Source organism: Canis lupus, chromosome 21, assembly GCF_003254725.2.
Source record: "Canis lupus dingo isolate Sandy chromosome 21, ASM325472v2, whole genome shotgun sequence".
NCBI lineage: Eukaryota > Metazoa > Chordata > Mammalia > Carnivora > Canidae > Canis > Canis lupus.
This window is the reverse complement of record NC_064263.1, coordinates 25,703,520-25,720,126: the sequence shown is the minus strand read 5'-3', so window position 1 is coordinate 25,720,126 and position 16,607 is coordinate 25,703,520. Positions and strand designations below refer to the sequence as shown.

General features: G+C 50.5%; 1 protein-coding gene across 5 annotated transcripts in view; it reads right to left on the bottom strand.

Moving 5' to 3' along the window:
* ARAP1 (ArfGAP with RhoGAP domain, ankyrin repeat and PH domain 1) overlaps nucleotides 1–16,607 on the bottom strand; it is a 65,293-nt gene that overhangs the window by 36,669 nt on the left and 12,017 nt on the right. For 2 of the 5 annotated variants that reach the window (XM_025459126.3, XM_025459128.3), the window contains exons 2-3: nucleotides 11,109–11,192; nucleotides 4,864–5,415 (exon numbers count right to left, since the gene is read on the bottom strand). In XM_025459126.3, the coding sequence (XP_025314911.1) occupies nucleotides 4,864–5,372 (509 nt within the window). In that variant the 5' untranslated portion in view covers nucleotides 5,373–5,415; nucleotides 11,109–11,192. Of the gene's footprint in view, nucleotides 1–331; nucleotides 663–4,863; nucleotides 5,416–11,108; nucleotides 11,193–16,082; nucleotides 16,153–16,607 lie in introns of those variants that run through there. The other 3 variants (XM_035703730.2, XM_049098916.1, XM_025459127.3) reach the window with 2 other exon arrangements.

Here is a 16,607-nt window from a genome sequence, read left to right as displayed (position 1 = left end):
CTGAGAGAAGCCAGACTGAGATCAGCACCAGGTCCCCGACAGGCAGACACCCACCGAGGCACTGTGGGCTCCCAGTGGGCCCAAGAGACAGGCTAATGGGAAGATGGAGGCCCAAAAAGCCCAGGGCAGAGGGAAGAAGAGAAGGGGAGAAAAGGAAAGGGCAACAGAAGATGTGGAGAAAGTGAAAGAAGAGAAAATCTGAGAGAAAAACCAGGAGGGGTGGAGGGAGGACCACAGAAAACCCTGCCCAGCGGTGACAGACAGACCCTCGGAAGGAGCCTCCCTCTCCGGCCGCCACTGACAGCCCGGCCCAAAGCTGCCCTTCGCTCACCCTCAGATGCCCACAGGTCCGGGCCCGGAGGACTCCCACGGCTCCCGCTCCACAGCGCTGTGCGCCCAAGCAGGCGGCTCGTCCGACCAGGGCTGCTCTGGCAGACAGCCAGGCCCCTGCTCCCTGGGTGTGTCTGAGGCGGTGTCTGGGTTCAGGTACGGCTTTCAGGGGCCGTGATCACTTGTCTGAGTACGTGTTTCTGTGTAAGACTGAATCTGTCCAGGAGTGTGTGTGTGTGTGTGTGTGTGTGTGTGTGTGTGTGTATCCAGTTTTGGTCTCCCTTGGCTTCCTGCTCTCCTCCTCCCCCACCCCCTGCCGCCCTGGCCAATACACACACTTCCTGAAAACACTGAGAAAGAGAAAAGTCACCCAGAATCCCTTGGGGCAGACACTTCCTCCCCGCCCCCAGGCTGCCCCCCCACCAACCCCAAGTTGGAATGGGACAAGCCACCCCAGGGCCGTCTAGCAGGGCCTTACAGAGTAGACCCTCAGGAAACCTTGGCCTTGGCTGTCTCCTCCCCACCCCCAAAAAGGAGGTCCAGAGAGGCTGAGAAAGAGGCTCTTTGAAGGGAGCAAGTTCTGCCCCAGCAACAAGTGATCAGCCTTCAGGAAGACGAGGGATTGGCTGAGCTGCAGGGCAGTCGAGGGCACAGGTGGGAGGCCTTGCAGTAGGATTCCAGCTGGCAGCTGCCCTCTCTGGGCAAATACTCCTCTTTAGATGTATCTTTAGGCATCTAGCAGGTATCAGAGGGGGACACTGAGGTCCAGAGTCATCTGAGAGGGGCTCTGTGGAGTGACCCTGGAACCCTGGATCAGAAAAGACCCCTCTGCCACTTAGGGAAGCAGGCTCAGAGGGTTCACATCTATGATACCTGGGGCTAAGTAGATGGGGCCCCAGGCCAGGAGGCAGTCTGAACAATGGCTTCCACTCTGCTGGGCTGTGCAACTCTGGGAAAGTTTCTCAGCATTTCTGGACTCATCAACAAGTTCCCTATCATAAGCTTAAATAATGGTGGGGGGTGTAGACCCTCTGAGGAGTGAAGTAGGGTTGTTTCACGCCAGGCAGGATGGTAAGCCTGGTTCTGAGAGTCCTGACCCAGTTAGGGCAAGGAGGTGGCAACCCCATCCCTGCTCATTTTCTGCCTGCCTCCATGAAGGCCTCTGCCTTTCTAAGACGTCTGGGGTGACCCAAGTTGTATAGTGGGAAGGGATTTGGGATGGTGAGCTTGGGGCCCCTTAACCCTACTGTCTAACGTGCAGTGTGTGCTGAAGGCACTCTGTGGGTGCCAAGTCTGTGTGGGTGGCACACGTGCTCAGCACTGGGCAGTACAGAAATTCATGCAGTCTTCATCTATTCCTGCACACAACAAATACTTTCAGAGTGCCTATTAGGCAGCTGGCATTGTTCCAGGTATGGGGGATTCAGCAGTAAACAAAATCAACAACAATCTTGGTCTTAGTGGAGCTGACACTAGTGGGCTTGGCAGCACAGTGGCTCACACCTGGCAGTACACAAATAACACACATACCAATTCACCACCCACAGCACATGCATTCACAAATGGACTCACACTGTTGGAGTTTCCACCAGGCCAGTAGACACAGGCCAGTAGACACACATGCATGTGTGCACAAAGGCCCTGATGACCTCACACACACATACCACCACCAGCAAGTAATCACTGACACTGAATAAACCCCCACTCATATATACATATTAGGATCACATAGGGCCTCCCTTAAAACCCATGCAGAAACGTAAATACACAGACACACTACTTCCTTGATGGCTTGTGCAAACATGCACCCCTGCGGGTGCACAAATACAAACTGGCTAGGCATGCCCTCACATGGAGTCACTATCTCCAGAGTATACACATGCACACACAGCAGATAATCCCAAATTCTGCTGGGAGGCTGGTGATGGGGAGCCAGGCAGATGTGCTCACTTGGACACCACATGAACTGGTTTAAGAGGTCCTGAGACAGAGAAAGTGAGACCTCTATCACTAAAGGGTGCAAGCAAGGACCCAAAGGCCGTATCAGGAAGAAGGGACTTCTACAAAGGGGACAGGAGCAGGTCATGTTGAATAGCCTTCTGCTGGGCACCATGGAGCCTGGAGTCCAGAAGAAGGGGCCAGGAGGGAGAGCCAGTCAGGCTCTATCCCCGTCTCCTCCCTGTCCAGCCTTCACCTGTTACCTACACATGAAGCTCCACCCTCAGTGAGTTTTTCTGTCCTGGGCTTTAAAGATTTTGTACATCTTGCAAGTCAGGGTGCTAGTACCTACAGATATCCAAAGTTCCAAATGTCAAAGACCCCAGGACAAGGAAGCCAGGCTTGGCAGCTCACCTCCCATCACAATCTGCCTTAAGAAATAGCCCCAGATTGCAAAGAATAACTGTCTCCAAGTTCTCTCAGCATGGAATAAATTTGGGGTCCTTTAGCTAAAGGGCCCAGACTCCTGAGCATGGAAGCCTGGCCTCCCCCACAGGCTAACTAAATGACTAAGTTCACACTGAGGCTCTGAGGGTTGGGGCTGGTACTCCGGGGCATTGATGGGACCCTTACTCTACCCAACAACTCCCCTGAACACAGATGTTAGTTCCAGGAGGGCACCCAATAGAAACAGGCCCAGAGGGGCAATTGCTCATCACTCACACAGCTAGCTGGGCCTGCCCCAGGTATTCTGGCTCCGAGACAGGAATCCAGGCCTCCACTCTCTTAGTGAGAGGTTTGCCTCCCTTAGCCTTTGTGAGCTTCTAACGGACAGGGCCCTGCCTCCTGTCCTTGTTCACCTACTCCCAGCCCTAGATACAGATGGACAGACACACATATGCTCTCTCTCTCCCTCAGCCCCCTCTATAATGATGGAATGAAAAGAAACAGAAATGGCTAGGAGGCCTGATGGCTTAGTCGTTTTAAGCATCTGTCTTCGGCTCAGGTCATGATCCCGGGTCAGGCTCCCTGCTCAGCTGGAGCAGCTTCTCCCTCCCCCTCTGCCCCTTGCCCCTCTGCTCCGCCCTCCCTCCATGCTCTGTCAAGCAGGTGCTGTCTCTCAAATAAATAAAATCTTAAAAAAAAAAAAAAGTCTCATGCATGTATGAGAATGGCCACTAGAGGGCAGAAGGGCTCCAGGAAACTCCAATCCAAACGTGAGCCAGGCTCCTAGGGGACCCTAGCACCATCTTGCACAGTGTGAGCCCAGGAAAGGCAAAAACCCCTTTTGTGCTTCCACCAATCAAACTTCAAAACAGCACAGCCCTGGCTTAGCCGGCAAGGCCTCCTTACTTAACGCCCCTCTCTGGGTGGGGAAAGCTTCCCAGGCCCTCCCCACAGGGGCTCCCTGAGCATGCACTTGGCATGGATCCAGCCAGGGCTCCTCTCCCTTTTCTGAGACTCAGTTTCTCTGCTTGAAAACAGAACACAAATCCCCAGAAGGCTTGAGCTGGGACCAAACAAGATTGTGTAAGTGAAGCACCCAGCACAGTGCCCAACAATAGGGACCAGGAGACCTCTCTCTATACATCTTTTCCTCCTCCGAGAAGCCTTCCCAGACTGGACTGACTTGGTCCAAGTACTGCAATAATCTCCAATACACCCCCGAACACATATCCAGTACTAACTGGGGATGCTCCCTCCCAGCTGGGCACCCCAGCACATGGCAAGAACAGAGGGTATATATGAAAGAGGTTAAAACGGACAGAAGTAGGTGGAAACTCAAGGAAACAGGAGTACCAAGAGCCAGGAGCAGGGAAAATAATTCTGAGGAAGAGGGAGGGTGAGTAGGCTGTGGCCTGAGAAGTATCCCCAGGATTTGGGGACGTGTGGCAGGAGCAGTACAGGGGGAAGACGGGACACAAGCAGCAGGCCCTGGGAAGTTCCTGCTCCTCCCACGGCAAGTTCATCATTCTAGACTGTTACCTCCACATGCTACCTACTGACTCAGAATGTACTCCCATCTCCCAGCGTCTCATACTCACCAGGCCCCAAACTGAACTCCAGACTTGCTCCCTGGGTATGCTTCTGTCCTTGAACTCCCAGATCAAGAACAGCATCATTATCCACCCAAGATGGAAACATGGATGCCATGTGGCTCCCTGTGCCCTCTCTGCTTATACCCAGGCCATCCCCAAGTCCTATCCATTCTCTCTGCCTCTCCTGGGAGCCTAGGCCCTGTCGCTAGTCGCCTAGCCTCTTCCTTCTCCACCAACCTCACCAGCCCCCAGAGTCATCTTTTTAGTATTCAGCTTTTACCCAATTGTTCTGCTTAAAACCTTCTTGGCTTCCCACTGGGCATTCCCAGAATGTCCCACCATGCCATCCGCAAGCCACCCCCACACTCACCCCCTAGTTTAGCTCCAATCTGCTCAGAGTGGCCCCGGACGGTGCTTCTCACCTCTGAGCTTTACACATGCTGTTCCCTCCACTAAGGTGCCTTTCTTACCCCCAATGCCAAAGGCCACAAACTCCCTCTCCACTTTCTAGGATCTTCCACCCCTATTCCTCCCACCACGGATGGCGTGCACTCACCTCACCAGCAGGCGTGGCGTCCCAGTGCGGGGGGGCACAGGAGGAACACTTAATTCTGCCAAATGCCGCTTGGCAGGCAGCGGGGGCAGCACGGGGTCTGGGGCTGCTGCGGATGGGGCAGAGAAGCAGGCAGGCGGGAGGCAGCTCCTCCGGGGTGGGATGGGTGGGGCAGCGGGCAGCCCCTCGTCCTCTCCAGCTGCAGGCAGTGGCTCTGGTGGGGTGGCAGGCACAGGTGGAGTGCGGAAGACATGACGCTTCATGGGCACAGGTCGTAGGGTGGGGCGGGGTGCAGGGGTCGGGGGCGTGTGGGCACGGAGCAGGCCAGCCAGGATGCGGCGGCGGTGACCAGGGAGTAGCATGCCCATGTCTACCAGGCGGGCATCACTGAGGCCTTGGCACTCTGTGGCCCACACCAGCCCATGCTGCTCGAAGAGCCCAGTGTACTGCTCCAGGTGCAGTGCCCGCAGCCACTCAGCCACAGACAGTGCTGCATCCCCAGCCTCTGCCATGGTTCCTGCTAGCAGAGGCCAGCCAGCAGGGGCCTGTCCAGACCTGGAATAGACAGATGGACACACGTGAGAGGCAAGGCTGCCTGGCCATAGTGCCCCGATTAGCAACCCTCTGCGGCTCTCCCATGCCAAAGCTCTGTCCTTGAGCTTTCTCCTCTGAGCCCCATGTGCCAGGCAAGGCAGATACTGCTAGATCCCTGAACACACAGGCTTTTCTCTCTGCCTGAAACCCACCACCTCCACCTCTGTGGCTTCCTAGCATCCAGCTCACATCTCTTTTGGCACACCCTCCAGTACCTCCAGACTTGATATCACTCCTAAGACCCATCCACAACCTGGGCCACTGCTGCAAGGCTGGCCAATGGCTGTGTCTGGCACACATGCCGTCTACTTCCCTCTGCAAGATCCAGGCAAGGGCCCAGTTCCTTCTGAGGCACCAGTTCCCAGCTCATGGCCAAGCCCAGGGGCTTAGTGAGTATGGGTTGGGTTGAGGGATACCCCTGCTGGTCCCCGTGCAAGCCCGTCTAGGGGTTGAGCTTCACCCCACCTCCATGCCCCCGGAGGAAGCAGAATGTTCCAGGAGTTAAGTGAAGCCAACATCACACAGCCTCTGGGGTCCTGGCCCTGTGAATAAGGCACCCCTCCCACCACCAAGGTGGTTAATGCATAGAAAAGGCCATCCACTCATTTGTTCATTGGACAGAGCCTCACACTGGGTGGTAGGGACTCAGGTCGCATCTCTGCACTCCAGAGCTCCTGGCCTGGCAGAGTCAAGAGACAGATGATACAAGGAGAAGGTGATTAACAAATCAAAAGAGAAAAGTCACCAGATCATCTCCACAGATACCAAAGAAGCAAATGATAAAACACAATATCCAGTGTACTTAACAAAAATTTCACTAACATAGAAATGGATTGATACTTCCTTAAACTAAAAATTGGCACCTTACTTAATGGGAAAACAATGGAAAAATCTCCATTAAGGTCAGGAATCAAGGATATCCATTTCATGACAGTGATTATTATTAATCATAGGATTAAAAGTTAAAGAATTTACAAGTGAGCTGGATTCAAAACTAATATAACAAAATCAATATTTATAGGCAATAACCAGGTAGAAACCTGGATGAAGAGCCTCATTTACCATAGCATTACAAAACCAAAAACACCAAAAAGAAACAGTAAGAACTGTGTAAGATCTATAGGAAGAGACAGAAAGAAGAAACCTGGAAAAATGAAAGACACAGTATGTTCCCATGTAGAAGGCACCATGAAGATATTATTTCTAAGCTAATCTATAAATATGCAGAATCCTATTAAATACCACACAGTTTTGAGGGGTAGGGAAGAAGAGCTAGACAAGCAGATTTGAAAATTCATGTGGAGAGACGCCTGGGTGGCTCAGTGGTTGAGCATCTGCCTTCAGCTGAGGGTATGATCCTGGAGACCCGGGACTGAGTCCCGCATCAGGCTCCCCACATGAAGCCTGCATCTCCCTCTGCCTGTCTCTGCCCGCCCCCGCTCTGTGTCTCTCATGAATAAATAAATAAAATCCTTAAAAAAAATTCATGTGGAAAAGTAAACAAGCAGGAAGAGCCAGGAAAATTCTCAAGCAGGAGGTGGGGGGAAAAGAAAGGTAAAGAGTGAGAATCAGCCAGTAATTAAGATAGTAAATGTTACCAGCACCTGAGCAGATGAATCAAACAAAACAAATAGATCAAAAATAGATCTAAACACATATAAGAATTTAATGTCCAATAAAAGTAACATCTCAAACTAGTGAAAAAAGATGGATTATTAAATTTTTAGGACAGCTGTGGAACAATCTAGAAACAAAATCAGACCCCCTACTTCACACTTTACAACAGGATAAATTACAAAGATTTCATTTTAAAAAATAAGATCATGAAAGGATTTAAAATATCATCTGAGAGAGGCAAAAGCCTTTTATTTATTTATTTTTTTAAATTTTATTTATTTATTTATTCATAGAGACACAGCTAGAGAGAGAGAGAGGCAGAGACACAGGCAGAGGGAGAAGCAGGCACCATGCAGGGAGCCTGACGTGGGACTCTATCCCGGGTCTCCAGGATCACACCCTGGGCTGCAGGTGGCGATAAACCGCTGCGCCAACGGGGCTGCCCGCAAAAGCCTTTTAGAAATGATACAAACCTAGGAATGTAATGAGTAAAATATTCAACTCTATAAAAAGCAGGGGTGCCTGGGTGGCTCAGGTCATGATCCCAGAGTCCTGGGATCCAGCCCCCCAGCCCCCCACTGGGCTCCCTGCTCAGCAGGGAGTCTGCTTCTCCTTCTGCCTCTGCCTCTCCCCCAGCTCATGGTGTGTGTCTCTCTCTCTTAAATAAATACATAAGACCTTTAAAAAAAAAAATCAAACATTCCTGCATGATAAAAATGCACTAGAAACAAAGCCAAGAGATAACCAACAAGTCAGAGGACATATGCCTCTCATATCCCAGACACAGGATTGATTTTCCTGAAAACTGAAAAGCACCTAGAAATAAACAGGTTAATGACCTAACAGGAAAAAAAAAGGGGGCAAAAAATACAAAATACAGAAAGGAAAATATAAATGGTTCTTTTTTTTTTAATTTTTTTTTAATTTTTATTTATTTATGATAGTCACAGAGAGAGAGAGAGAGAGGCAGAGACACAGGCAGAGGGAGAAGCAGGCTCCATGCACCGGGAGCCTGACGTGGGGAGCCTGACGTGGGATTCGATCCCGGGTCTCCAGGATCGCGCCCTGGGCCAAAGGCAGGCACTAAACCACTGCGCCACCCAGGGATCCCTTAAGTTACTATGTTAAGCTGTAAAAGATTTTCCTGAAAACTGAAAAGCACCTAGAAATAAACAGGTTAATGACCTAACAGGAAAAAAAAGGGGGGCAAAAAATACAAAATACAGAAAGGAAAATATAAATGGTTCTTAAGAATACGAAAAGGAACTTAACCTCCTCACACTAAGTGGTGACGGGGTGAGGCATTCCCCTGCCCAGCTGATGGGTGTGCCTCTGGGAAGGGCAATTAAACCACAATAGGTATGAAAACCCCAAGGCTTTTTACTCTTTGATCCAGCCACCTGTAGACAATACCTGCCCTGCAGTCTTCCAAAGTGACTGGTAACAGCGATGTGTATAATACTAAAACACTGGAAATAACCCAAATACCAATCAAACAGGGAATGGATAACTACATTATAGTGTAGTCATGTAGTAGAATACTGAGCAGCCTTAAAAAAATGAGGAAGCTCAGGACACCTGGGTGGCTCAGTAGGTTAAGCATCTGACTCTTGGTCTCAGCTCAGGTCTTGATCTCAGGCTTGTGAGTTCAAGCCTTAAGGTGGGCTCTATGCTGGGTGTGGAGCCTACTTAAAAAAAAAAAATGAGGAAACATTATCATTACATATTGATATGGGATGACCTCCCAGATGCATTGTTAATGGCTAAAGAAAGGTGTAGAGCAGTATATAGAACATTCTGCCTTTGATGTAGGAAAAAACAAACCAGAGAGGATAGATCAGTTCACAGTGATGGTAAATACATAAAATTTCTCTGAAAAGATACATCAGAGACAAGGTGACCTTGCCTCTAAGGAGAATTGAGGGCTGAGGGGACAGAAGGGGGCAGACCTACAGCCAGACTTCAAGAGTTCTGATGCTGACACATGTTCGATTCCCTCTTTAAGAAAAAGATATCAGAGTGGTGCCTGGGTGGTCAGTCTGTTAAGTGTCTGACTCTTAATTTCGGCTCAGGTCATGATCTCAGGGTCATGAGATGGGGCCCCATGACAGGCTTTGTGCTGGGCGTGGGGCCTGCTTGAGATTCTTTCTCTCGCTCTCCCTCTGTCCCTCTCCCACCTCCCTCTCTTAAAAAAAGGTATTATAATGTCTTATCATTTTACAATATACACAAATATCAAATCATTATGTTGTATACCTGAAAACTAATACAATATCATATGTCAATCATATCTCAGTTTAAAAAGAATTATAAGGGCGCCTGTGTGGCTCAGTCAGTTAAGCATCTGCCTACAGCTCACGTCATGGTCCCCGGGTCTTGGGATCGAGCCCCGCATCAGGCTCCCTGCTCACTGGGGAGCCTGCTTGTCCCTCTCTCTCTGCTGCTCCCCATGTATGCACTCTCTCTCTCTCTCTCTCTCTCTGCCAAATAAACAAATACAGTCTTTTTTTAAAAATTTAAAAACTTTATTGGAAAAACAAAAATATCTTACTTCTGTAAAAATTTCCAAAACCACATGACCACATGCATACAGTGCCAGGGTTCCTCTCAGGGCCTTGGAAGGAGCCTGAAGCTCAGCTTCCCTGGAAACCCACCTCTGGTGGGAGGGAGATTTTCACTCTACATCTTCATCTATAACCTACATTTTGAAATACGTGAGTTCTTTAAAAAGGCTGCTGAGGGGGATCCCAGGGTGGCTCAGCGGTTTAGCACCTGCCTTCAGCCCAGGGCATGATTCTGGAGTCCCAGGAACAAGCCCCACATCGGGCTCCCTGCATGGAGCCTGCTTCTCCCTTTGCCTGTGTCTCTGCCTCTCTCTCTGTGTGTCTCTAATGAATAAATAAATAAAATCTTAAAAAAAAAAAAAAAAAAGGCTGTTGAGGGGCCCAAAGGAAGACACAAACGAAATATAGTGGATGTTCTTGGATAAACCAGCTCTCAACATTATGAAGACATCAGTTCTTCCTGGGTTAAGCTATAACAAGTACAAAGCACAATCCCCCCAAAATTACCAATAGGCAGATTCTAAAGTTCATATAAAATGATATTAAGGATTTGATGTTAGGTGGAAAAATAATTTGCAGAGCAGTGTTTTCTTATGTAAACATCTAGGCTAAATTAAAAATGCACATATATGTACACATATATAGTCATATACATACATGCATAGACATGCACATAATACCTCCAGATGGGGTACACAAGAAACTGCCTGGCTTGGGGGAGAAGACCTGGTAGCTGTGAGAACAAGGAGGGAGGGTTACCTGTCACTATACCTTTCTATGTCTTAAACTTTTCCATCATTTCCAAAAAATGAACACAATTTAAAAAAGAATGTGGCGGCACCTGGGTGGCTCAGTCAGTTAATCATCTACCTTTGGTTCAAGCCATGATCCCAGGGTGCTGGGATGGAGCCCTGCAGTAGGCTCCCTGCTCAGAGTGAGGCTGCTTCTCCCTCTCCCTCTGCCTGCTACTCTCCCTGCTTGTGTGCACACATGTGCATGCGTTCTCTCTTTCCTTGTCAAATAAATAAATAAACAAAAATCTTAAAATAGGGGTTCCTGGATGGCTCAGTGGTTGAGCGTCTGCCTTCAGCTCAGGTCGTGATCCCAGGGTCCTAGGATCGAGTCCTGCATCAGTCCCTGCTCCACTGGAAGCCTGCCTCTCCCTCTGCCTTCTGCCTCCCTGCCACCCAATGAATAAATAATATCTTAAAAAAAAATTAAAATAAATAAATAAGAATGTGATTCATATTCCCCACCCCACCCATTGGTCCCTGCCCTATCCCACCCCTTCAAAGCCCTCCTGGGAAGCTCATTAGTCTCATCCTTTCCCTGCCTCTCTGCCTATTTTCAAAATGAAAACTGGGACCTCCTGTCTGACCTCCAGGAAGCCTCTACGAAGCCTCCCCTACTTCAAAGCTGGGGCTGAGCCCACCACACCTAACCCAGCTCCCTGCTTCCCAACTCTTGACTCACCTGCTGGGCTGCCCAGGACGCTAAGGATCCTTCCAGAGGCAGCAGCTACTCTGAATTGCTCCTCATCTTGGTCCAAGGTGGAACCTGCAAGGACAGGAGTGGAGGAGAAAGTCCATGAGCCATTCTGAACAGCTGGATGCCGGGAGGAGGGAAAGGAGGAGGAAGGAAGAGAGAAGAAGGAAGAAAGGGGAGGAGGAGGGGGAAGAAAGAGAAGGAAGCCAGACATGGGCAAGATGGTAGGGGAAGAGGTAGGGTTCAGGGAACCTAATGGAGTCCAGGTGAAGCAATGGAGGTTAGACCAGAGGAAGGCCTTCCCGCAGGAGTGAAGAGGCAGACATGCCTGCCCAGAGGTGGTGGCCCCACAGATTGCAAAGAGGAGTCAGGACTCCCACTCTCTGGTCCTCCCCAGGACAGGGGCTGGGATGCATAGGCATGGGCTGTGCTGGGACCTGCCCCCAGAGAGGACTCGGAAGAGGAGCAGACGCAGCTCCCACTACACTGCAGAGCCTGTCAATGAGAGGTGGGGGATGCTGGGGACACACAGGGAAACAGGACACTCTCCATTAAGGCTGGAAGCCATGGGATGGGGTGAAGGGAGTGGGGGGCAACTGAGGCAGAGGTCTCAGATGCCAGAGGCCCTGCTCCTAAATATGTGTGGAAGCCAAATGAGGGTGTTTCCAGGCAGGAGGAGAAAGAACTGGCTGTCCCTGAGGGCGAGCTACTAGCAAGCCTGGATGGCCTGGGTTCTGTAGGGGGATTGGGGGGAGATGGGCACCTCTGGGCCACAGTATGTCTCCAGCCACCAGGGCAGGGTCAACTGAAGACTGCTAGGCTCTGCATGATGGCTTTAGGGGGCACCTGTGAACATTTTAATTTGCCAGTTAGATATTTGTCTTAAGTAGACTCTATAACCACTTCTTAGGATGGGGCTTAAAAAGGTATATGTTTTTAAAGTATTTTATGTATTTTTTAAAGATTTTATTTATTCATGAGAGACATGAATAGATGCCCTTAAAAGTATTTCAAAAATAAATTATAGGTAGGGGCGCCTGGGTGGCTCAGTTGGTTAAGCATCTGCTTTTGGCTCAGGTCATGATCTCAGGGTCCTGGGATGGAACCTCGCATAGGACTCCCTGCTCAGTGGGGAGTCTGCTTCTCCCTCCCCCTCTATGCACTCTCTTGCTCACTCTCTCAAATAAGTAAATAAAATTTTTTTAAAAATAAAAATAAGAATAAATAAATTTTAGGTAATTAGTACTTCAGAAAGAACTGGCAAAAAATGGCAGTGCTACTCAAATGACAATTTTTTAAAAAATAAGAGACAACCTAAATAGTCCTTACTATATAGGTACATAAGCACTTTTTATTAACTTAGTGAATCCTCACAGCAACCCTATGAGGTACATATCTCACAGTTCAAGATGAAGAAACTGAGGCATAGAGAAGTAATTTGCCCAAAGTCGCACAACTAGGAATGGGCAGCTTAAATATAGTTTAGATCTTTGACTAATATAGTAGCCAGTAGTAGCCACATATGGCCATGAAGCACTGAACATGTGGCCACATAATGGAAGTGTGCTGTATAAAGTACACACTGGATTTTGAAGATTTAGTACAAAAAAAAAAAAAAACCCAAGAAGATAAAATATCTCTATTGTTTCTATTTATTATCTGACAAAAGTATAATATTTTGGATACTTAAATATAATACATTAAAACAACTTAAAATTTGTTTAAATTGTACTTGTGGCTCACATTTCATTTCTCCTGGATAGTCTAAGTCTGGAGATTCTTTTTTTTTTTAAGATTTATTTATTTATTTATTTATTTATTTATTTATTTATTTATTTATTTATTTATTTATATTAGAGAAGAGAGAGAGAGAGAAAGCACAGGAGCAGGAGGGGCAGAGGGAGAGGGAGAGAGGATCTCAAGCAGACTCTGCGCTGACCACAGAGCCCAACACAGGCCCAATCTCATAACCATGAGATCATGACCTGAGCCAAAACTAAGAATAGGACCCTCAACTGACTGTGTCACCCAGGAGCCCCCTAACTCTGGATTCTTAACCACTCTGCTTCTTGCCACTCAAAAGTGATAATGAATGTTAAGCAAGCACGAGCTACAGCTTGGGCACCCTTTTAAAGGCTCAGCACCAACTGGTGATGGCCCCAACACTGCACTGGAATGACCAGGGCTGGGAAACAGGAAACCACTTCCATCCCTCAGAAGTAGTCAGCCCCACCCCACCCCCCAGCCTCCCTTAAGTTCCTATTCCTGCACTAAAGACTTTAGACCAAGGGCAGAGTCAGAGATCGACACTGACCCCTCTGGGGCAGCCTCATTCAAGGCTCTGGAAATGTAAGCCCGACCTCAGACCTGGCCTGGCTCTCCAGGAAGCTCAGGCTAGAGGGGGTCAGTCACCATCCAGCCAGTGAAAACAGCCCACAGTGCCCTCTCAGGGCAGAGGGTCAGGGAAGGCTTCCTAGAGGAGGCAGCTCCTTGAAAAAAGTTTGATGGGCAGCCCAGGTGGCTCAGCGGTTTAGCACCGCCTTTGGCCCAGGGCCTGATCCTGGTGACCGAGGATCGAGTCCCACATTGGGCTCCCTGCATGGAGCCTGCTTCTCCCTCTGCCTGTGTCTCTGCCTGTCTCCCTGTGTGTCTCTCGTGGATAAATAAATAAAATCTTTAAAGAAAGAAAAAAGAAGTTTGGAGCAGCGCCCTGCTGAGCCATACGGGAGGCTGAGGCAAAGAAGGAATTGGCGATACTCTTTATTTAAAATTTTGGTATTTTATCTTGGATTTTTCTCACCAATTTTGATTTGTTTTTTTTTTAAAATACGGCTTAAAAATATTATCTTGATTACTGAGCTTTTTGCCCACCCTCCTCCCTTTACACTTCGTGCCCAAGCCAAGTGCCACACTCACTGTACTCTAATCCTGGCTCTGGTTTGGAGCTTTAAGCCCTCTGGCTGCTATGACACATTACTGAGTCTCCACCCCCAGGGAAGCAGGGACCAGCGGAGGGGAGTGTCATCCTGTTGTGACAGCATGGCCACAAGCTGTGGGGTTCCCCTCCTCCCCTACCTCAAGGGCCCAGCTCAAACTTCAACACCCCACCATCCCACCTGCCCCTGCTTCTCCTGTCCCCCTCCAGCTCCCCTCTGCTCTGCCAACTAAGATCCCACCCCAGCTCTAAGCCGCAAGGCCGGCCCCTGTCATTCAACCTGCTCCAGCAGTGACATTTACAAATGAAGAAACAACACCCACAGAGAGGAAGTGACTCGATGTAAACGAAGCCCTAAAAGAAGCCCCAGCTGGGCTGGGCTGGCCTAGGATGCCCTTCATGTTGCTTTTTGCACCAGGCACCAGCTTAGCATATGGGACCCCCGAAAATGTCTGCTGACAGTGAGCAAATGAGCCACATCCCACCTTCAGGTACTGATTCCTGTTGCCTTCTCCAGCAAGTGCTCCCTAACCACTGGGCTTGGGCTCCTAAACCGTGGAAGCCAAGCCATGTAGCAGAGCGCTACTCCCCATCTATCTCTAGTTGGTCCATTCATGGGGCTCCGTCTGTGCCTAACCCCCATCTGGCCTGGGGTACTCTGAGAGCCTGCACCTCTTTTTATCCACCCCTCCCTCCACAGTGGAGTCCAGGGCCTGGCTGACCCAAGGGCACTCAGTCCAGAGGTAAGGGTCATCCAGAATCACTAATCCTTGGCAGCCAGTCCTTCCCTAGGTCTGCTTGCCGGAGGCGAAGCTCTCACCTTCTGTCCTCTGACTACCACTCAACCCTCACCACAGTTTAAACCTCACTGCCCTCCTGGCCCAGCCTGGCATCTCAGTCCCGCCATTCCCGCCAGTCCAGCAGCAGGGCAGCCCAGAGCCTTAGCCAAGGGCAGGCACCCTCCCACTTCCTCCGTTTTTCCTAAGTGCCTACTGCATGCCTGGCCCTTGCCAGATTGTCAGCTTTATCTCACTTGTCCTCATAACAATCTCAAGGCCTGAGACTCTTGCCCCATTTCAAGGAAGCTGTGGGAAGTGGAAATTTGCCCAGGTCACTTGCTGGAGCCACAGGGGCCTTCAGAAGATGTGACTGCCTCTCTTTGGTAGAGCTGGAAAGGCTTCCCGAGGGCACTCCAGAGCTGGGCTTGGAAGGAGTAGGAGGTTGCGCTTCCAGCCAAAGGAAACTGAGCGGGCAAGGCTCAGGGGTAGGAAAGGACCTGGCAGGTCCAGAGATGGGGTGATTTCAGTGGGGCAGGGATGGGGATGTAAGAGGACAGTAGTGACACCCAGACAGGTCTGGGGACTCCCACGAGGGTGTGAGCCTCCTTTGCATTCTGATTTGCATGAGTGATTTAGGCCTGAGTCAGAGTGGCCCTAAAGGTCCTAACTCCTTCCACATTCAGCTCTGAAGCCCCCTCAGCCAAGACCCTGCCCTCCCCCGCCGCACACCCCACGCCCCCAGGAGTACTTCAGGCCCCCTCTGCACAGAGCTGCACTCTGGGTCCAAGGGAAGGCCCAGTGATGGGGGGATGGAGTGAGAGGGAGGCGGGGTCCACACCCGGGCCTGAGCTACTCCTCCACTCACCCCCTCCTCCCCTGCACGCCATCTCCTCCCACTCCCACAACCCCCACTACTCCAGGCGACTCAGCATAGACTCCAGCATCCAAACCTCAGGAAACCCCTCAGAGTGTCCCACACAGGAACCAAGAACAGCACACATCTAGCTCTGGCCAGGCCAGTTCTACAAACCACAGCCTGCCCATACCACAAACTCATACCTCTCACAGCCTCCAGGGACACACACCTCTCACCCCACCCGGCAGCCACAGGGCAGATCTGCCCCTCCACCACACACACACACCCTTCGGTCCCACACTCCCAACAGCCTGACTATGTACAACTGCCCCAGAGCCCAACGATGCCCAGGACCCCCCACCACCAACCCCAACCCAATCACCAGGTGATACCTGTGGGCAGGACCACATTTGATCCACTGCCCTCCTGGGTGTTCTCAGGACTCCGCTAACCAGGCAAGAGGCCTTGGAGACACTTCCCTCCCATATGAGGAACTAGGTGGGGGCTGGGTTCCTGGCTCGAGGAGTGCAGAAGCGCCCCCGCCCCGCTGCAGAAGCTAGCTCCCTCCAGCCCAGCTGGGCAAGGCATCAGGTGCAGCCCTCAGGCAGGCAGCTGACTGATCGTTGGGCCAAGAAGCCTACCTTCTTTCTCTCAGGGATCGGTGGCCACTGCATACCAGACCCAAAGAATTATACTGGAGTCTCCTGCTTTGCCGCAGCTCCGAATCTCTGCCCTGGCATTTGCCCTGGCACCAGATTCCTGCCCCATCCCATCCGTGGTGTGACTCATCTCTGGGGTCCCAGGAATGGCGGAGGCAGATGAGGAGCAGCCCTCAGCATGGTGAGGATTGAGTCAGGGCCCCAGCGCCTGGGTGCATAAAGAGCTGCCTCAGCCACCTGGTGGGGAGCTGGGGGCCA